General features: G+C 45.8%; 2 protein-coding genes and 1 long non-coding RNA gene across 6 annotated transcripts in view; 2 read left to right on the top strand and 1 right to left on the bottom strand.

The window, feature by feature from the left end:
* The window catches only part of LOC309326423 (uncharacterized protein), a 37,416-nt gene extending 19,472 nt beyond the window's left edge, over positions 1-17,944 (top strand). The window contains exons 3-5 of the mRNA XM_081835121.1: positions 5,412-5,478; positions 6,521-6,716; positions 17,094-17,944. Coding sequence (XP_081691247.1) covers positions 5,412-5,478; positions 6,521-6,716; positions 17,094-17,233 — 403 coding nt within the window. The 3' untranslated portion in view covers positions 17,234-17,944. The remainder of the gene's footprint in view (positions 1-5,411; positions 5,479-6,520; positions 6,717-17,093) is intronic.
* LOC309326407 (band 4.1-like protein 4B) overlaps positions 1-20,970 on the bottom strand; it is a 144,156-nt gene extending 123,186 nt beyond the window's left edge. For all 4 annotated transcript variants that reach the window (XM_081835068.1, XM_081835070.1, XM_081835069.1 and 1 more), the window contains exon 1: positions 20,659-20,970. In XM_081835068.1, the coding sequence (XP_081691194.1) occupies positions 20,659-20,895 (237 nt within the window). In that variant the 5' untranslated portion in view covers positions 20,896-20,970. The remainder of the gene's footprint in view (positions 1-20,658) is intronic.
* A 394-nt stretch (positions 20,971-21,364) lies between these two features.
* LOC309326431 lies at positions 21,365-22,214 on the top strand. Its single transcript, XR_014150301.1, has 2 exons — positions 21,365-21,477; positions 21,758-22,214. It is a non-coding gene; the product is annotated as an uncharacterized lncRNA (long non-coding RNA).
* The last annotated feature ends 253 nt before the right edge of the window (positions 22,215-22,467 follow it).

The raw sequence follows: 22,467 nt of genomic DNA, 5'->3' as shown, positions 1-22,467 counted from the left end.
TACTGTATAAATAGGAATGTGGACAAGGTTTAGAATCATAAGAAAAGGAACACTTAAAAAGATAGGTGACATGTCACAAACAAATGCAGCATTTTTAAACAATGCCAAAATCAAAATGAGGAATTTGGAAGGTATGTGGTAATCTTCAGGCAGTTGTTCTAGTTATTTTTTTAAGAGAAACCCTTTTAATATTTGCTTCAAGGCAGATGTATCTTGTTACAACAACTTAAAGGTCTTGGATCCAGGGTCTCATCTCCCAACCAGATGGTCCTCCTCTGATCACTGAAGATTAGAAGATTTAGGAGAGAAGTAAGTATGTCACCCTTTATACAACTAATTCAGAAAAAGAATTTGTCTGAAAATAACTTCTGAAAGCATTTTTAAGTCAAAATAAATCTTCCTAATCTTTATGAGAGAAATCAAGACAGCCTGTACAGACTCAGACATAGGAGATAAGGATTCAAATTAAGTTCAGGCATCAACTCTAGCAAATCATTGTATTACAGCCGCCGTTTCTTATCATTAAAACTATGCTGCTATTTAAAAAGTTTGCAAGGACGAGTAAGGAAAAGACACTGTACAGTCTGGACAGCAACTTCTGGACAGGGTGAACTATAAATTGAAACGTATTCCAAAAATTATATTTACAAATTCACATATTCAGAAGGAAGGACATTGGTGCAACAACCACCACCTAAAGCAAGTTCTTTGGCCCTCAAGCAGAATGCAGAGTTGAAAGATTCCTAGATTCCAGTTCTAAGAGTGCCCAAAAAACATGCAGCTAAATGCACCAGAAAAAAAAGTCAGTCCTGACATATATATATTGGCTTCCTTATTTTCCCCCCTGAAGATCTCTGAATGCCTAAACAATGGTCAAGAATTGGCCACAAACCATGTTTTGACCTTCCTAGTCATGACTTGTAGTGTTATGTCGTGACCTTAGAAACCATGATTGAATCAGGGTGGATAAAAATCAATGATTTTTTATATATATATATATATATATATATATATATATATGCAGGTTTTGGTGTCCTCGGGTGTCTTCCCGTGTAAAAGTTGGGGTGTCTAGGCGACGTTTCGACGAGGTCTCACTCGTCATCTTCAGGCTGGTGCTTTCGGCTTCTTGTTACTGGAACAGAGCAGGATCTCAGTGTTTGAGTTCCTATAAATACTGTAGAGGGGGTGTGGTGTATAGCCTCCAATGTTCTGGGCAGAGAGGAAGTTCCCAGGCTAGTGTGCCTTTTCTTCTTTTGTTCCTTAATTACTTGAGAGATATCTTGAGTGATTTCTTGAGTGATATCCTGAGTACCACTTAGGTGGGTCATTAGGTGTGGATTAGTTGTTAAAGTCTTTGTGTCTTGACCTCTTGAACTTTGTGAAGAGTTTTCCTGAGAAGATGGCTGTACTGTACTTAGTTGTGCTCTGGCTTGGCTTCGTGTATAGGGGCGAGCTGTGGTTTTGTGGCTTGTGTCAGCCAGATCTGTGTAGGGATTGCAGGGGGGTGCAGCATCCGGAGGTGCCACCATGGATTGGCTACTGGATGGTGTCTGTAATTCATCTGTGGAGAGGGTCTGGGTTTGGGTCTGGTGTGGTTGATTGGTGTTGGCGTTCTGTGTGCCTCTGGATCTGGTGTCAGTTTTTGTGGGGAGGGCTAGTTTCCAGATGTCTGGCAAGCGGGATGTGTCGTCACGCTTGTTCATGTTGTGAGGGTGTTTCTCTATCTCGATGGCTTCCATGATTATTCTCTTGTGGTGATGTTCCGTGTTAAAGAGCAATTTGGAATCTGCAAAATTAATTTCGTGTCCTGTTTCTTTCATGTGTTGGAAAAGAGAGGAAGTTTTTTCTTCTTTTTTGACGGCATTCTTGTGTTCTGCGATACGTGCATTTATTCGTCTGTTTGTTTGTCCAATGTACGTGGCTGGGCAGACTTTGCAGGGTATTTCATAGATCCCTTGGTTTTCCAACTGGATTTTATCCTTGGGGTTTCTGAGGATATTGGCTACCAGCAAAACAGGATTACGAAGCTAATCCAAAAGGAAACACCCCCCAAAAACCAAGACACAGAAGAAAACAATGGCATGGCCCTCCTCCCTTATATCAAGGGCACTACAGATAAAATTAGCAAAATCCTCCATAAACACAATATCAAAACAGCCTTTTGCACCAACCAAAAAATAGCCAATATCCTCAGAAACCCCAAGGATAAAATCCAGTTGGAAAACCAAGGGATCTATGAAATACCCTGCAAAGTCTGCCCAGCCACGTACATTGGACAAACAAACAGACGAATAAATGCACGTATCGCAGAACACAAGAATGCCGTCAAAAAAGAAGAAAAAACTTCCTCTCTTTTCCAACACATGAAAGAAACAGGACACGAAATTAATTTTGCAGATTCCAAATTGCTCTTTAACACGGAACATCACCACAAGAGAATAATCATGGAAGCCATCGAGATAGAGAAACACCCTCACAACATGAACAAGCGTGACGACACATCCCGCTTGCCAGACATCTGGAAACTAGCCCTCCCCACAAAAACTGACACCAGATCCAGAGGCACACAGAACGCCAACACCAATCAACCACACCAGACCCAAACCCAGACCCTCTCCACAGATGAATTACAGACACCATCCAGTAGCCAATCCATGGTGGCACCTCCGGATGCTGCACCCCCCTGCAATCCCTACACAGATCTGGCTGACACAAGCCACAAAACCACAGCTCGCCCCTATACACGAAGCCAAGCCAGAGCACAACTAAGTACAGTACAGCCATCTTCTCAGGAAAACTCTTCACAAAGTTCAAGAGGTCAAGACACAAAGACTTTAACAACTAATCCACACCTAATGACCCACCTAAGTGGTACTCAGGATATCACTCAAGAAATCACTCAAGATATCTCTCAAGTAATTAAGGAACAAAAGAAGAAAAGGCACACTAGCCTGGGAACTTCCTCTCTGCCCAGAACATTGGAGGCTATACACCACACCCCCTCTACAGTATTTATAGGAACTCAAACACTGAGATCCTGCTCTGTTCCAGTAACAAGAAGCCGAAAGCACCAGCCTGAAGATGACGAGTGAGACCTCGTCGAAACGTCGCCTAGACACCCCAACTTTTACACGGGAAGACACCCGAGGACACCAAAACCTGCATTCCTGTACCCGTGAAAATCTACGAAAGCAAATATATATATATATATATATATATATATATATATATATATATATATATATATAATTTAAATCAGATTTTTTAAAAAATAAAATGCTTTTGGAGGAAAAATCTTTCTAAACATAGTTTTCCATTTCAGTTACATTATAGTCCAAAGGCTATTCATCAGGAAATAAGGATTTGTTTTTAATTATGTAGCATGAGGCTTTATATGCAATGTTTAGATTTTTTGGTAAACGAATTCCATTAATCCATTCACAATGTCATGCTCTTCCAGAGGTTTCTGTAAGATTATTTGGGGTAGTTTTTTCTAATGAGAAGATATTATCACAGATGCTTGTTTTTGCAGTTCTCAAAAGTGTGAATTTGTGTCTGCAGAGATAACATGCCTTTTCTTCACAGGAAAAATATTATAAAACATACAGTGGTTTTTTGTGGGGGGGTTGGTAGGGAAAATACTCATGTACTTTAAAACCCCCACAAAATTCATTGCTGTTAAATATTTTGGTTACGTTCAAAGCTACTATCTCCACTTCACTGCTCAACATACAAATCAGTGTTATATCATACTAACTTCTGACAGCAAAATGCAGAGTATAGAATGGAAGAATCTTTATTTATCTTGGCACAAACACAGAACATAAGCGCAAGGACTGGATAAATAGATAGCCAAGGTTATGTATATGCCACAAGTCATTTTTCAAGTGACATAATGGTGAAGAAACCCAATTTATTATTTTGGGGGGGGCAGTGTATTTCATTATTTCATTTTAATTATTTCTATGTGCATTTATATCTATGGCTCGAGGCAGAAATACTTCTCAATCCCAGTTGCCGAAAAGTGGAGGGAAACAGAGCATTCTTGCACTTGGGTTTTGCGCACTGGCTTCCAACAGGCACCCAGCTGGCGAGTGTCATGGCAGATGCTCAACTAGATGGGCTACCGGCCTGATCCTTATGCTCTTACGCGATTTTAAGTTGTCATAAGCTGCCTTGAGTGATGCACAGCCACTAAAAGGGTATGACAGAAATGTATATATAAATAAGTAAAAAACAAGCAAACACTGCATATAACTGGAGGACTTGGAGAAAGCTGTTAACAGTATTTGTAATCTGCAGCTCAAAGCCCAGTGGCCACACAGCCTTTCTTGCTGCAATGCCTCAAAATTAGGCAAAAAACTTATCACAGGTACCGCCAGCAGCATCACCCATGTGGTAACTGCTTGCCTCCCAAACACCAGCAATTGTGCCAGCCAGGGGTAACTTTTCACTCATGGCAAACTCAGGGATCAAAAACATCGCAATAAGCAGAGTGGGCCACAAATAATTTGCTCAAGTTCACAGGACTAAAAAGTAGAAACTTTATACAGTGGTACCTCGGGTTAACAACTTAATTCGTTCCAGAGGTCCATTCTTAACCTGAAACTGTTCTTAACCTGAAGCACCACTTTAGCTAATGGGGCCTCCTGCTGCCGCCGCACCACCAGAGCACGATTTCTGTTCTCATCCTGAAGCAAAGTTCTTAACCCAAGGTACTATTTCTGGGTTAGTGGAGTCTGTAACCTGAAGCCTCTGTTAGCCTGAAGCCTCTGTAACCTGAGGTGCCACTGTATAGCCTGCCACAAAAATACAAAGATGTGGAATGATGCTGCAACTGGGCCAGGGCAATATATTTCACAGAACCAGTATGGGGGGAGACTGCGATGGCAGCTTCACTCAGCGGTATATCTCTGGTGAAACCATCCCTGCTTGAGTCCCTCTGTCTCCAGCGCCTAGCGCACCGAAGGACAAACAAACTAGCCAGGAGCTGGAGGCACAAGGACTCAAGCAGGGACGGTTTCACCAGCGGTATATCACACTCTGCCCTGGCCGTGTCAGGATGCTGCTAGCGGCTCCTGGCCAGTTGCCCAGGAAAGTAGAAAGACAAGGCAAAGTTTCTTACAGTCCTTTTTTATTTCAATCTTTGCAGAGAGAGGCTATAGAACCCAACCTCTTGGATAGTGGCGTTGCCCCGAGTGAATCTCCACCCCCTTCTCTCCCACTTCTTCATTCGCCACCATCCTCTCCTCTACGGGTGCTGCTACGTGCCCTCTGTCCTCAAGCTCTTTGCTCTCCTACTTTCAAGGCTCGCCGGGTTCTGGGAGATGGAGGGTCTGGAATGCTTTCTAATGGCAACATGTCAGCCAGGTGTTGCTCTGACTCTGCCTGCTCCTCCTCTCCCATTACAGTGTCACCTTGGTTCTCGAACAGCTTAGTCGTCAAACAACTTGGAACCCAAACGCCGCAAACCCGGAGGTAAGTGTTCCAGTTTGCAAACTTTTTTGGGAAGCCGAACGTGCTCCAATTTTGAGCGCCACTTGCAGGCGGTTGTAACTGTCAGGGCAAGGGTAAAACAGCTCCACTCACCCACTCTGCTCACCCCGCCTGAGAAGTCAAAGCTTCCCCTCGTCTCCCTTTCGGGCGCCTCTGCCCTGCTTGCTGCATCCTGTCAGGGCAAGGGAAGGATGCCCGGCGGTGGCTTGTCCCAGGCCAGCACCAGCGCTGAGTGCAATCTAAACTGTCTTCCTCTTCCTCCTCCTGGGGAGGCAGTTTCCAACATTCCTCCTCTGCCCAGTTCCTGACAGGCAGAGGGAGAAACAAGCAGTTTTTCAGAGCCCCCAACCCTCTACCGGCGCACACAAGCCAGCGGCTTCATTAAACTGGTCCCCCTTCCCAGCTGAGAGAGCCCCAAACACGCTCCTGCTTGCACATGAGTAGGAGTGGAATTGGGGTTGCAGCCTTGCTTGGAGTCCACCCTCTCGGTGGAAGGCAGCCAGGTGGTGTAGGGGCTATTGGATGCTGCTGGGGGGGGGGGTCTAGCACTCACTAGCAGCCTCCAGCAGCCCCTCTCCACAAGGCGCCTTCACCCAGGAGGTTGGGCTGCATCTTTCCTCCTGGGGTGAATGAACCCCCCTCCCCAGGAAAGAGGCAGCACGCCCACACAGGCAAAGGCTAAGGCAGTCAAATGCACAGAGCCTGTGTGCTTGGCTCTTGCCGCCTGGTCCGTCATCGGGGAGTGGGAGGCGAGTGGACAAGGTAGCTCGCCCACCCCCCACATCAGCGAACGCAGAGGGAGTCTGGCCAAGGAGCCCCAAGGTCCTTGCTGCTCAAGTGCAAGCAGCAGGTAAATCTGGGCTTGCTCCGTTGGGGACAGGCGCTCTCCCGCCCCTAGTGGAGCCTGGCCAATGAGCCCCGAGTCTCCTTCTGGTCATGCACAAGCCCTAAGGCCAACTGAGGCACCTGCCTTGGGCAGTGGAATCCAAGGGGCACCTCTGAGGGCATGCACCCCTCTCACTAGATCCAGCCGGAACCCAGAAGGGATGGCTGGTTCCCCCTAGAAAGCCTTCTCCAACCCCCGATTGTTCCTATTGTTGGACAACAGAAGCTCTTCAAGAGTCTTGGCAGCACTGACAGAGAGAACATTAATTTGGCAGAAGCTGGAGGTCCCTCGAAAGGATGGAAAAGAATAACAACAATGACCTACGTCTTAAGTGGTAGAGTGACTGTTCTGTTCTTTCTAAGAAAACAATGATATGCCATGGGTTAGTAACTACATCATCTGCAAGGGATTACTAGTCTATTGATTCAAAATATTATTTCCTCAGTGCACAGGGCTGGAGAATGTCATCCTCTAACCTTGGGCAAGGTTCCATACAGAAAGGAGTTGAAGTAAAAGTATAGTTTGCGTATTACATTCCAAAACATAAAAAGCCTTCAGTGTGAATATACAATTATTTAGATCACCGTGTTGCATGAGTCATGTACAGCAAAGCCATTAAAAATAAGATATACACTGTCAAAATCTTGCCAAAAAAATAGTAAACTGAGTCCATATGCTACATGAAAATACACCATCAAAATATTAATAAAACTGATACAGGAATGCTGTCACATGCTTGTATGAATTAGGTAACAATTAAAGCTAAGCCAAATGATGGCTTAGTCAATGCAAATGAATGGGTTTCCAGAGAGGAAATTTCCTCCTCGCTGGCTCTCTTGCTGCAGCACTGCACTGTACTCAGCTGCTGTTTAGCTTAATGTGTCATCTGAGCCCAGCCTTGTGGTGTGCTGTCCCCCAAACAAACCACAGGACAAGCCTTGGTGACACCTTGTGGTTTGTCTGGAAGAAAGCTAAACCATGAGCCTGAGCTTGGACGATATGCTAAGCCAAACTGTGGCCCCGCACAGCAGCAGCAGGACCAGGAAAAGCAAAGAGCCCACAGCCTTCCTTCTGGTAGTCTACAGCATATGTGCTCATTGTGGATTGACTTAACATTACATGAATTCCAGTAAGAAACAGAAAAAGGAAAAAATGTTAACTTTCCCCTTGGAAGTTGTTCATTTATATGTTGCTTTCTTACCTGCCTGGATCTGATAGCATTAAAACTGACCAGTTAAAAAACAAAAACAAACATATGGCTCAAATGCCAACCCCATTATAACAAGTATTATCCCTTAAGAATATTGATCAGAGAATGAGATACCTTTTTTTTACTTAATTTTATACCAAGTGGCTTTGTTACAAATAACAAAACTTTGTCTGATTCTCCCCAAGGATTTGAGAACTACAGATATTGTACAGATATTAATAATTATATGAAAGCAAAATAGTTAACAGCAGTCATTGGTAACAAGGCAACGCTGCGAATTAACCCAAAACATCCTGGCACTGGTTGGCTAATCAACGCAAGCAAAAAAAAATCTGTAATCTCATTTCAAACCAGAAGAGGCAACACTGAATTTCACCCTGGACTCTCTCTAGGCGGCTCCTGTTGCGCTGCCTCCTTATAAGGCCGCCATACACCCCCTCTAAAAAGGGAAGGGAGCCCAGCGTCAGAATTTTGTTTCTTGCCACAACTATAAGCTTAAGATACAAGGTTAGTAAGGGAGAGACATTTTGGCACCTGAGGCAAGCCACAAAATGGCACCAACACCCATCAGGGAAGAAGCAGGGAATGGAGATCTACATCGGGAACAAGGCAGGAATGAAACCAACCTAACCTGATGCTTGAAATGGGGATCAAAGGCCGTCGGGTGGGAGGAAGGAGCCCAGCAGACCCCAGAGAGCAGCCCGGCCCGCCACTTGCTTCCTGGGGGTGGGAGGAGACCAGCAGCACCTCCTATTCACCCAGAACAGAAGCAGCATTGGCAGGGCTGCGGAGGCCCCATCCTCCAAGGTGTGTGGCCCAGGCCCCTGCTTTTATCATGGCAGTGGCGGCAGCAACAGCCAATGCATTCCTTGGAAGCTGGATCTGCTTCTCCTGTGGATCCTGCCACCCGAGGCAGTTTCTTCACCTTGCAGGCCCTGAGCTTAGTCAGCCAATAATGTTCCTGCAAGTAACAGCACACTTTTGGGGGAGAAACACCCCTTTTTCTTCACTCTGACTGGCAAAGCAAGCAACCATCCCAATGCAGTTGGCGGCTCAGTGAAAACACTCAGCCAAAGTCAGCTAATTATGAGATATTAAATGAAAACAGGTACTGACCAAATATATAAAAACTAAGAAAGTTGTCCATAGGAAAATACCATGATCCATAGTTGGACAAACTATGTATTAGAATCAACCAAAGTAATTGCAAATAGTTAGCAAGCTTTCAGGTCCCAAACTGTGTTTCAGTGGCAGGGCACTTCCATCCCATGCTTGTATTCAGTAAACTGCTTTATATATTTAGCAAATTCTAAAGGACTCACTTCACACATAAAAAATTAGGGCAGCAAAAAACTAGGAAACACCTGTCACCATATTTAAAAGGTACAAAATAAGATCCTGCTTACAAAGCACCTCCTAAGGATTTTAACATACTCAGCAGAAGCCTTTTAGGATGAAAACAGAGGAAGGAACAAGTATGGCAAAAATAAGGATAAAAGTTTGTTGACAAGATCCTGAAAATTCAGCCAAATTTGCCAACTTTCACACACCTCAAATAGCCCTCTTACAAAGGCCGCCTGTCAACACCCTGAGGGAGAGAAAATGAAAGTAACTTGCTTTCTATTTGCACACCTAAGTCCGTCCTGGATGCTGAAGGGCAACTTCCTGAATCATGCAAACATTCCACACACTGCAAATAGCAACAAAAACCATGACAGATGAGCAAGTTTCTGCAGCCTGACAGTGCCTCCTGAGTTTCACTGACTCCCGGAAAGCTGTCTTGCCTCATTTTAGCATATCTTTTTTTAAAATTTTAAGAGGAAGCAATTGCAACGTTTATTCATATCTGAAATGCAAAAGGTTCACTGAACTCTGAGGGCAAAGTTCACGGTTTATAAACATGTTACAGAAAATACTTCCAACATGTCGAACCCACTCATACATATGTAGCACTGGAAATTGTAATGAATGGATTTTTAAAGAACTAAAGCTGCAAAATAACTAATTTGGTTGGGAGGCAAAATTTTAATTAGTAGGGCTGCAGTAAAATGCATTTTTTATGTTTGAAGCTACTTTGGTGCTGATGCTACTGTAATAGGGAATTAAAAAAGAAAGCATTCTACATCCTTTATTGCAAATGGTGAGATTTAACATTACTGTTAGCTTCGCACTTCCTCCAAAATCTAAGGTCTATACAGTAGTGAGGTATGAATATGCATATGTAAATTTAAACGAACTAATTGATTAAATGGTAAAATTACCACCCTAAATGTCTTTAACTGATGGCACAGCCTTGATTTTAACTCATTGAAAATGTTGATTCAAGGTTCCCACGTGAACAATGTTTCATTATGATGTCATCTTCCCATTACAACATAAAACTATCCAGAGTCTAGTGAAATGCCATTATGATTTAAAAAAGCAGTCGTTCTCTGAAATACACTTTGCTGTTCTGAGACGAGAGAAGCATTATCATGAAATCTGAACAATAAAAGGGTCCTTTACTTATTTAAACCTGACAGTGCACTCTAGAAGGTCCATGAAGCTAGTCTAATGCTAACCTAATGTTGCAATTTTCAGGCTATTGGTATGCTTAAAAGCAGGCAGGCAGTGTCAGGACTGCAGCCAAGGAGCAACAGAATTTAAATTAAATTCTCTGGTGCTATAAGGAGTAGGGCAAATGAGTTTAAAATAAACTACTACCCTGGACTTAAAAGTTCATCATCTACATGAAACAGTGGTTCCGCTCCTTTCTCCTGGGCCGTGTCCAGAAAGTGGTGGTGGGGGATGAGTGTTCAGACCCCTGGGCTCTCACTTGTGGGGTGCCTCATGGTTCCATCCTCTCCCCCATGCTTTTTAATATCTACATGAAGCAGCTGGGAGTGATCATCAGGAGGTTTGGGCTGGGTGTCCATCAGTATGTGGATGATACCCAGCTCTACCTCTCTTTTAAATCAAAACCAGTGAAGGCAGTGAAGGTCCTGTGTGAGTGTCTGGAGGCAGTTGGAGGATGGATGGCGGCTAACAGACTGAGGCTGAATCCTGACAAGACAGAAGTATTGTTTTGGGGGAGCAGGGGGGCAGGTGTGGAAGACTCCCTGGTCCTGAATGGGGTAACTGTGCCCCTGAAGGACCAGGTGCACAGCCTGGGAGTCATTTTGGACTCACAGCTGTCCATGGAGGCACGGGTCAATTCTGTGTCCAGGGCAGTTGTCTACCTGCTACATCTGCTACTCAGGCTGAGACTCTACCTGCCCACGGACTGTCTCGCCAGAGTGGTGCATGCTCTGGTTATCTCCCGCTTGGCTTACTGTAATGCACTCTACGTGGGGCTACCTTTGAAGGTGACCCAGAAACCACAACTAATCCAGAATGCAGCAGCTAGACTGGTGACTGGGAGCAGCCACCAGGACCTTATAATACTAGTCCTAAAGGATCTTCGCTGGCTCCCAGTACATTTCTGAGCACAATTCAATGTGTTGGTACTGACCTTTAAAGCCCTCAATGGCCTTGGCCCAGTATATACCCCCATCGCTCAGCCCAGACACTGAGGTCCAGCTCCGAGGGTCTTCTGGCGGTTCCCTCACTGGGAGAAGTGAAGTTACAGGGAACCAAGCAGAGGGCCTTCTCAGCAGTGGCACCCTTCTTTACAATGCCCTCCCATCAGATGTCAAGGAATAAAGAACTACACAACTTTTAGAAGACATTTGAAGGCAACCCTGTATCGGGACGTTATTAATGTGCAACGTTTTACTATGTTTTTATATGCGCTGCAAGCCACCCATAGTGTTGGGAAAACCCAGCCAGATAGGCAGGGTGACAAAACAACAACAACAGCAACAACAACAACAACAACAACACAAAGTACAGATGTTGGGGGGGAACTTCTATCTGAGAGCCTGAAGAGGAATTCAGTGAGAGTTTACATCACTCGGCAAGATGGACAAACAGTCTGATCTGGTAAAGGCAGCTTCCCAGGCCTGAAAGGAGAAAAGCATTTTCACCAAAGCAGCAAATGGATCCAGTGGGTTACTAGCCTTAATGGAGAGCCACTTTGCTCACTTCATGCAATCCAAACATCATAGGAATAAGCATATTTTCTAAGTAACATATTTGCCTAATTGACCGCAACTGTGAAAAATGGTGAAGCGTTATTTTTTGTAGATTTGGTGGATAACGTTGTTTGAGGAGGGGAAAGCCCCAGCCTTATTTTTAAAATTAGCTTTAGGGTGGATTAGCACAGCTTGTGACCTACATGTCAAATGCAGCCCTCAAGACACACACTGTGGCCTGACAGGAGCGTCTCCCGCCAGGCCTTTCAAACTATTCAGTTCCAGTTCAGTAATGAGGGTGAAAGGCAACACACACATTCAAAACTTTCCCTTTGGCAGCTCAGGTACTCAAGGAGATGAAGCATTTAATTCTACTGTCAGACACAATCCAATTTTGTTCATGCGAGAGTTTCCACTAGACCAAATTGATTTGGTATACTCAAAAGTTTGATAAGGGGCACAGAGCTCTACAGAAAAGAAGTATTATGTGGTAATGGGCATTTCAGAGCCACTGAAAGAAAAGCTTCCTACCCTCAACACTATCGCTGCTCCTATAAAGAGTATCCTGAGAACCTGGTTCAAATTTCACCTCTTCTTTGAACTCACTAAGTAACTTGAAGCAAACCCTCTTCGAAGCCCTCAATCCACACATGACCCTGTAATCAGTGTTAGAAACTCAGATATATAAGCTAGGTGCCAAATGGCTCCTTAAACCAGGCTTACAGTCACCAAAACGGAATGCCTAGTTGCCATTTTGGGGCCAGATGGCTCAAAAGTCATATTTTTCAATACAACTTTTTGGTGCTGTGATTCATTCTGATTGTGAGGATAAAACCTGGCTTGACACCTGGCTTGAGAGGAGTACATGTGAAAAGGATCTAGGAGTCTTGGTTGACCACAAACTTGACATGAGCCAACAGTGTGACGCGGCAGCTAAAAAAGCCAATGCAATTCTGGGCTGCATCAATAGGAGTATAGCATCTAGATCAAGGGAAGTAATAGTGCCACTGTATTCTGCTCTGGTCAGACCTCACCTGGAGTACTGTATCCAGTTCTGGGCCCCACAGTTCAAGAAGGACACTGACAAACTGGAACGTGTCCAGAGGAGGGCAACCAAAATGGTCAAAGGCCTGGAAACGATGCCTTATGAGGAATGGCTAAGGGAGCTGGGCATGTTTAGCCTGGAGAAGAGGAGGTTAAGGGGTGATATGATAGCCATGTTCAAATATATAAAAGGATGTCACATAGAGGAGGGAGAAAGGTTGTTTTCTGCTGCTCCAGAGAAACGGACACGGAGCAATGGTTCCAAACTACAAGAAGATTCCACCTAAACATTAGGAAGAACTTCCTGACAGTAAGAGCTGTTTGACAGTGGAATTTGCTGCCAAGGAGTGTGGTGGAGTCTCCTTCTTTGGAGGTCTTTAAGCAGAGGCTTGACAACCATATGTCAGGAGTGCTCTGATGGTGTTTCCTGCTTGGCAGGGGGTTGGACTCGATGGCCCTTGTGGTCTCTTCCAACTCTATGATTCTATGAAAATATCACAGATAGCATTCTATAGGATGTGTTGCTAGTGTTTGAAAATAGTCAAGATCCAAGAATCCCCAGGCAGGCACCTCCAGATGGCGAAGATCTCAGGTGCCATCCTAGTGCCCAGGCATCTTCACTCAGTCACAAGGGCCAAGAGTCAGGTGAAAAAATGCACCTAGCAAATTTCAAATCCTAATTCTTACCTAATGAGGTGGAAGCTGATTCATTGGGACAACCAGGGCTCACCTTACCAAGTGAAATGCCCAGGGTTTTTTTTTAAGTCCTCAAATCTCAAAGCCACACTCTTTCCTGTCCCACACCTCATTCCACAATTGATTTCAAGGTAGAGTGTGCCCTGGGTACTTTTCTGTCAATCTCCCATTCTATGGCTAATGAGCTCTCTGCACCACTCAGTTAATCTCAGTCCAAAACTATTCCCAGACCAGGAGGTCATGATATGCCCATCTGTCTCTAAGCACCAAACCCAATTTTTATCTTACCAGAAGTACTAGCTATTTGTTCTGGATGTGTAATTTCCCTTCCTCACTGTAGTCCCTATTTCAATCCAGATAATGCATCTAACAAGAACTAGTCTACTTTTCGGGTAGACCCACGAGCTGTTCTGAGCATGCTCAGAGCTGTTTCTACATCTGCAAACAGCTCAAACAGCTAAGTATAAAATGCCAATGTTCAAATGTCCACTGTTTCTTTGCAAAGAGGAGGACAGGGAGAGTACCAAAACAGGTGGAAAAGAAGACAACTTTTCTCCCAGCAGAGATGCAATTCTGGCAGCAGGGATGCTTTGTGTGCAACTTAGACTTGAGGCAAGTGCTGAAGGCTCTTTAGGGCTGGCAGCCTCTTCCCAATCCCACTGGGTCCCAACAACTGCACTCACACCTAACTGTACAGAATAGGCACCTGAATGCAGAAGCAAATCCAAAGGGGTGGAAATAATAACTGGGATCTGGAAGTCCTTGAAGTGCTTGCAGGTCAACTAAGAAGAGTCCACTGCTTCCAGGCCCTTCTTCCCAGGGCTGGCCTGACATTCTCCAAACAATAAAGCCTCTACCGGGAACTTCAGTCCTGCAGCAGGAATCCCTGACATTCTCTGCCCCAGTCCTTGGTTCCCCTTTTCCAGCTTTCCACCAGCCTGTTTCTCCTCCGCCTCCTCTTTCTGCAAGCCTCTTCCAGACTAGGTCTCCCAACTTTATCTTTCCTCCCCCCACTCTCCCCTCTAGAAAAAGAAAGGCCAGCCTCTCCAAAGCCAGGGCTGCTGGGAAATATAGCCCCTATAAACAGCTAACGTATTAAACCTCACAATAATTTCATAATTATCTGTCTATGTATTTCTAATAGTATAACCAAATCAGTAATTTTTTATATACAAAACAAAACAAATTCCTTCCAGTAGCACCTTAAAGACCAACTAAGTCAGTTCTTGGTATGAGCTTTCGTGTGCATGCACACTTCTTCAGATATCTGAAGAAGTGTATCTGAAGAAGAGTGCATGCACACGAAAGCTCATACCAAGAACTGACTTAGTTGGTCTTTAAGGTGCTACTGGAAGGAATTTGTTTTGTTTTGACTATGGCAGACCAACACGGCTACCTATCTGTAACTGGAACTATGGAAGGCACCACATTGAGCCGCATGAAATGGAAGTCCATCAACCTCACCAAGAAACTTGCACAGGTACAGACTGATATCTTTTTATATACAGTAACTGTAAAAACTACTCTGAAAATTTGTTGTTCCCAAAAATGAAACCTTCATCTAGTTGTAAATATTAAGATTATACCAGCAAGAATGAGTTTTCTGTAAAAAAATAAAATGATTTAAATCAAGTCTTACTGACTAGCGATTTAAATTGTGATTTAAATCAATTTGATTTAAATCAAATCCACCCTGGTGCTATTTGTAAAACAGCAATGCTTAAGTATCTATGCAAGAGAGAAAGATAGGGAGAAAACCAAAAGTTGGCCACCACCCCACCATGAAACTCTCAGTAGACCCACCAGGTTCCAGAGGAGACTGACTGACCACTTCTTACTGAGTTAGTGCAAGGATTACAGGATGGTGTACTGAAGTTCTAGGCATTATTACCATATTTTCCAGGACCAGTCTAGAATAGAGAAGCAGTATGAAGATGAGAGCCAACATTTTCATTCATGAGCTACACTCAAGTATTAACTGCCAGTGATGAGCCATTCCTAACACTTGTTTAAAATGAAATTATTTCAGACTTACACTAATTGTTCTTAAAAAAGAAAGAAGACATTGACAGATGGGTTTTAAAAAGAATTAAAGCAAGCTCATGGAAAAGGAGTGTATCAATAGCTATTAACTATGACACCTAAATGAAATCTCTATATTTGGAGGCAGTACACCTCTGAATAGTGCAAGCTCAGGGCTGGGCACAATTATGAGTTAGAATCATAGAATTGTAGCGTTGGAAGGGGCCCCCAAGGATCATCTAGTCCAATCCTCTGCAATGCAGGAATCTCAACTAAAGCACCCACAACAGGTGACCACCCAGCCTCTGCTTACAAACCTCCAGTGAAGAAAAGTCCACAACCTCCAGGGAGACTCTTCCACTGTCGTAGCAAAATAGGAAGATGGTTTTGGGTGTATTTCAAAAATCATACTATATAATTACCGTATTTTTTGCACCATAACACTCACTTTTTTCCTCCTAGAAAGTAAGGGGAAATGTCTGTGCCTGTTATGGAGCGAATGCCTGCGGGTGGCGGGGAGGATCTGCTGCAGTCGTGAGCAGAGGATCCATGGTTCCCCTTCCTTCCCTCCTCCGTGGTTACAAAGCATGGAACCACATGGATCCTCAGGATTTTTGCATTGGGCTACTCCAAACTCACTGTCAGATCACATGTCTGTGGCCACAGCATGAACCACAAAAATCATATATCTACTATTTCGTTTAGAATATTTTTTTTTCTTGTTTTCCTCCTCTAAAAACTACGTGCGTGTTATGGTCTGGAGCGTGTTATAGAGCGAAAAATAAGGTAATTCATTAACAGAAATGTGGGTTTTAAGAATATGTGGACATATCTATATAAAGAAATCATAACAATGAAGCAGAGAAGCAAGCTTGTGTAGTATCAGTCTATATGACTTTTTAAAAATAGGATTTCTTTGTGGTTAGCTGCTCTTCATCAAAAGACTCACATGACGCTCCTCAAATGCTGTGAGGATGCAGTGCATTGGGGACGACATCTGAGTGGCAGCTGCCATTGACCCACCTTTATTCTGTGCTGCCCCTCAAAGATTCCTGGTTCCTGCAAGGCTGGGGGTTGGACCCCTCCCAACTCTACAATTCTGAATCCTGCCTTTATCCTCCGTTGCCTTCTCACACCTTCACTTCCTTTCTGTTGCATTCAGCTTTAGTCCAGTGCAGTGGCTACGTTAGACTTTTTTTGGGGGGGGGAGGAATCCCTTCACAGAATTAACAGGAGACACCAAAAACTCCTCCCTCCTCCTGCTTCTGCTGTGTTAGTTGCTAGGTATAAACATTTCTCTTGAGCTGAAGGTGGGAAGTGTTGTCATGACTGCTGATGTCACAAAGGCTTTCCTCCTGAAACTAAGGGAAACAATTGTGGGTTTGGGAGTAAGATGATTCAACAAGTTCCCTGAATATTTTTTCAGACTTGGAGTGCAATACTCATCATCGGAGTTTGCGGGTCTCTCTCATAGCTAGAGGAAGGGGCAGATTTGCAATTTTAATTTTTTGAGATAGAGAGCGGCAAGCTTTTAGCTGGCCCAGACACTGAGGCAGAGAGAAGGGTTGTGTTCCAAGTGCTCCTCTCACTTCTCACTTCTCACTACTCTCTAACACAGTTCATAGTGAATCACATGGGATCAGGTCAACGGGAACTAATGGCTACATTTACACCCTTCTCGCCATAGGCAATCGCTCCACAGCAACAGATGAACGGACATTCGTGTCAGAATCTGTGTCGTTCAGCGTGGAAGACCCTGAGGAGTTCCAGCTTCGAGAGGCTAGAGAGTGCATCACTCCATTTAGAAAGAAGAGAGAGCCCTTTTGAAAAAGTGCACTGTAAAGACTTAAAAGCATAGGAAGAGAGCATGAAAGCATTAGGAGATCAAGACTTGAAAAGCCTGATGAGGAAACTGCCTTTACATTAAAAGGCAAGCACAATTTCTAGTAGCCTTTTGAGGTTATGCACTTCAGAAAAGAGGGAAATAATAGGTTTTTTATTTTTAAAAAATAGCTGCACAGTAAAACGAAATGCAAGAAAGTGGGCAAAAATAAAATCAATGGATATTTTGAGCAATTCATCTAAAAACAAAGGCCTGAAGCCAAGGATGCCTGCTTATTTCAAAGATCAGTCAATGAACTTCAACCTCACCAACCTCTGTAGTTCCTGGTTCATGTGCAATGGTTTGGCTGTCCTTTCTCGCTCTCTGGCCTTCCCCTCATGCCCTTAAACTAAATTCTTCCAGAACCCAGGGCCCTCATCTCTCATGTCTCTTGGGACAGCCAAGGAACCCCTGCACCCTCCCCCCCTTTCCCTAAAGTCCATCCATGGCAAGGAAAGGGGTCCTTTGTCTGCCCCCCCCCCCTTTATTGCATTGGTTATAGAGTGGATTACGCCTGCCAAACTGCAGGCAAATAGGTCTGGGTGGGGTTGCAGCAGAAGTAAATGGGATTCACTTTCCTCCATGATCTGGAGTGGGGGCATGGACTTGTCACTTGCGCTTTCTGACTCAAAAACAATAAAGAGGCAGCTGAGGAGTGTATTCTTGATTGTGTCCTCCAACAGGTCTCACAGGCCTTACAGCATTACATGCCTGTGGAGTTCTGAAGAGTTCTGAGTTTTGTGTTGGTTAAAAAGAGCAACAATGAAATAGAGCTTTGAACTTTTTTTTTTTTTTTAAAAAAAAGGTATCCACCACTGCCCTTTAACTAAAAATAAAAATAAAAATCTAGAGTGCTCTGCAGACAACATTTTGGAAAGGCTCAGTTCCTACAATGTCCGTTGAAGTAGAGAAACACAGTGATATGTATGATTTGATTTGATTTCTGATTTGATCCCAGAATGACCCTATCTTCATCAGAGGAATGTTGGAAGGTATGGAGTTATCTCTGAGCTAAGGAGATAAGCTGCCCAAAGTGGATAGGGGACTGGGCACTTGGGGAAGCCCACCTAACAATGTTTAGAAAAAATAAGGATAAGATAAGAATTTGTTTGTTTTTGTTCTGTTTGTGTTTTTTAGTTGTGTTATAAACTGAATTAAAAAAAATTTAGGGGAAAAACAAAGTGGATAGGGGCAATTATTATTATGGAATAGGATGTCCCTACTTTCATCAGAGAAACGTTGGAGGGTGTGTAACCATACATCTGTTTTGCATTCCCTCTAGTAAATTATTTCTGGGCCCTCTGCCCCATAATCATTCCTTTGAGACCATTTGCCCTGCTTTAGAAGAACATATTGCCTCCTGAGTATCAGAACTAATCATGGCAGACCTAGTTAAAATAACCAGCCTAGGAATCTAAGCACAAATACTATGATCAGAACAGAAATACTATATGCAGCAGAACTAGCATCGTATGTGCTTTCAAGGTACTGATATTTAACACAGAAGTCTCACAATTTCTGGATATACAGATGCAACAGAAATCATACGAGAGATCTTTGTGTTAAAATCTCCAGAAAACAGGTCACCTGATTGTTCTGATATACAAATAAGTGACCTGCTGTATGGAGATTAAACACACAGATCTCTCACATGATTTCTGGAGTGTATTTTCATGCAAGACTAATACCTATTACACTGGTAATCTGGTGTATTTGAGCACTGTCCAAACCACCTTAAACACACACACATGGTCATTATTAGTAAAATACACAATCAGACTCTACACAAATTCATATGGAATTCTGATGATTTGGGGGTTTAAAAGAAGTTTCACCTTGCTTACATTCCATATTGTTTTAAAATCATATCTGATTTGCATTTTATTTTATTTTTACTGAAAGCAAACAGGAGCTTATCCGGCCAATTTCTGTGGCTGAATTCCATACTTTCAAAACTACAGTTGCTCATGTTTCTTTAAAAACAATATCCAACACTTTAGAAATTCAACACACTGTAAAGGCAATTTCACAATGAACCCAAGAAGCCTAAAACAGGGAGTGAGGGGAGGAACACCTGCAGGAAGCAGAAGCAACAATTTTGGACATGGGGAGGGGAGGGGGCTTGTCTGACCCCCACCTGACACTCATCCCCAGCAAGGATTCTTTCTATAGGGAAGGCAGGGTGGTTAGACAGTTAAGAACTGGATCCTGCCCTGAAAAGGGCAATCCTCTGCTTGGAGGCAGCCCAATCACAGGTGGAGTAACCAGGGACAGGCAGAACTGGTATTGTGAAAACTCAAAAGGCTCTTGATCCAAGGGTCAGAAAACTCTCTTCCCTGGGGACAGGGGAGTAGCCAAGGGAGGAGGGGGGGCAGCTTTCCCCCCATTAAATGAAGCAAATCAATAAAAATACTTAACTGAGGTTCTGCCCCTCCCCACGTATAAAGTCTGGCTATGCCCCTGCCAGGGGAAGAGGGTCATGACCACAACTGGTAGCAAAATTTCACCAGTGCCAGGAATTCATTAGTGCCAAATGGGCAGCGAAATGCGCCTGTCAAGTCGAAGATGAGAAAGAAAGAAGGCGGGTCTCTCAGGTCCCACCTGCCTCAGGCCAGGCCAGGCAGAAACAAACAGGCACCAGCTCCCATGGGCGCAGCCAAGGAGGGGCAGGCCTTTTGCTGGGGGGGGGGGGGGGAGAAGAACCTCAGTTTGCTATGTATTTTTGTTTTTAATTGATTGGGGGGCAGCTACCCCCCCCGCCTCCCTTAGCCACGCCCAAGGCAGCGCCACAGGTTTGTCCCCCCCCCCCCCCACCGCCAGCTCTGAGCCTCTCCTTGGGTGGGAGGAGGAAGTTTGCAAAATGCAGCTGCGGGCGGCTGTTCACACGAGTGGACACGGGGAGGGAGCCCGCGCCGTCGGCTAAGGGGCCTGGAAACGGGCCCCACCGGAGGGGGGGGCTGGGCAACTGGAAACACGCCGCGTGGTGGGGGCAGCAGGTATCCCTCCGGGGATAAGGAGGGCGAGGGGAGGAGCCGTCGGTCCCAGGCGCGCCCCCCTCGTGTTTGCAAGCCTCGCACGAGGGGGGGGGGTGGGAGGGGGAGGCCGCGGGCAGCCAGCGACGCGCGACCGGGACCAAGGCGCTCGGCAAGCGAACGCCAGCCGCACGTCTGAATGCATACACGGGGGTACAAAAAAGCAAAGGAAGGCAGCCGGTGCCGTGTTTTAAAGACAGTGCAGTTTCACGTGGCGGAAGGAAGGCAAGCCCGGGGAGGGATCGTGACACACGGGGAGGGGGGGGTGGAGACTCCCTGCTGCCTAGGATCCCCCGAGGTCCGGCAGCCCCTGCCCGCCTTCCCCTGGCCCCACTCACCGGCAGCTCCACGCTGAGCTCGGTGCCGTCGAGCAGCTGCACCCGGCACTGCAGCGCCGCTCGGCCGCCCGTCGCGGCCGCCTGGATGTGCGGAGGCGGCGGGGCTCCGGGCGCGGGCAGCGGGGCTCCGGCCGAGGCCGCCCGGGGCGCCCCGTCGCGCTCGTCTCCTTCGCCGGCTGCTCGCCCGTAGCGCTGCATCGACCGCCGGCCGAAGGTCCTGCGCAGGAACCGCAGCATGGCGCGCCTTCGCTCCAGGGCACGCGAGCGGCACTCCGGCTCCCAGCGGCCCGGCGCTCCTGCGCGGACGGAGCTCCGCCGCCGCCGCCGCCCGACCGACCGCCGGGGAGCCAGGCAGGCAGGCAGCGGTGGGCTCGCCGCCGCCGCCGCTGGGCGGGGTCCCCGTCTGCCGCCGCCTCCCTTCCTGCCGCAGACGGCGGCGAAGGCGGCGGCTGCACAAAGGCGGCAGCGGCGACCTGTGGCGGCGGCGGCGGCGCCGTCGCTCTGGCTCGGCCAAAGGGGGCCGCGTCCCTCGCCCCAAGGCGCCCCCTCTGCGCCGCCGCCTCCTCCGGGGCCGCCTCGCGGAAAGGGCGCCTGCGGCTCTACCTGCGCCGGGCTGGCCACCTGCTCCACCTGGCCTTACCTGGGCGGAGGCAGAGGGGTCGGCACAGCGGCCGAGATGCCTCGCTCCTCCCCGGAAAGCCGGCGAGGCCCTTCGGCGAGTCGGGGGCGCCCTCTCTGGCCCGCGCCGAGGCAGGCGAACGGCGGAGAGCGCGTCCCTTACTCCGAAGCAGCCTGCGGACGTTGGACACTTACTTCCGAGTAAGTTCTAGGCAAGGCCAAGCCAACGGGAAGGGGCCTGGCCACGCACGCTTGGATCTGGGCCTGAGCAACTGTTAGGATGGGAATGGCTGGTTTGTTTCCCAGTCTGTGCTCTTGTTTTCTTTGTCCCAGGATTGCAGAGGTGGGAAGGGGTCCCCAAGGGTCATCCAGCCCAGCCCCCAGCAATGCAGAAATCTCAGCTATCGAGGAGAGCCCAAAACTTCCCAAAGGACCCCTTTCACTGTTGAACATCAATGTATTTTGTGCTTTTATTTTGTAGGAACCGCCATTCCATCCATGATCTAGTGGAGATTCCTGCATTGCAGAGGGTTGGACTAGATGACCCTTGGGGTCCCTTCCAACTCTACCATTCTAGGATTACTATCACAAGAGCCCTGCTGGATCAAGCCAACTAGCAATCTCTTCTCCCAGGAGTCAACCAGATGCCAATGGGAAGCACACGGGCAGATCCTGAACACCCGACAGCCACCCCCCACCCCACCCCCCGCACAGAGCTTAGGGCGAGGCCAGTGGAAGGGAGTGCGAAACGAGGGTTTCTATAAAGCACAGAACACACTGAGGCTGCACCCTTAATTGTTTCGTTTTCATTTCATTTTTAATTTGCATACCGCCTTTTCTATCTTGCTATATACAAAGCAGTTTACAAGCTGAAGAAACAATAATATACAGCAAAGGTCATACATCTTATAATAATCCAATCCAAATATCACAATAAATATATGACTTAAAATAAACAACATTATCAAATAAAGTAATATTTAATAACCCATTAGAATATAATCGTATACAAGAAAAAAATGTCAACCTATCAGCAAATATTAGACAGAAATTCACTCTCAACAATTGCACTAACCGTTACTTAAATTGTAAAATAAAGCAACAGCCAAATACATAAAATACCACAATACATAAAAAGCCATAAAGTAATGATACTGTTGTTCATTAATGGTGCCCTTTCTTTAGGTGTTG

The sequence above is a fragment of the Podarcis erhardii genome (assembly GCF_964252035.2).
Source record: "Podarcis erhardii genome assembly, chromosome: 13".
Taxonomy (NCBI): Eukaryota; Metazoa; Chordata; class Lepidosauria; order Squamata; family Lacertidae; genus Podarcis; species Podarcis erhardii.
Note: the sequence above shows the minus strand (reverse complement) of the source record. Positions and strands in the feature narration are given on the sequence as shown.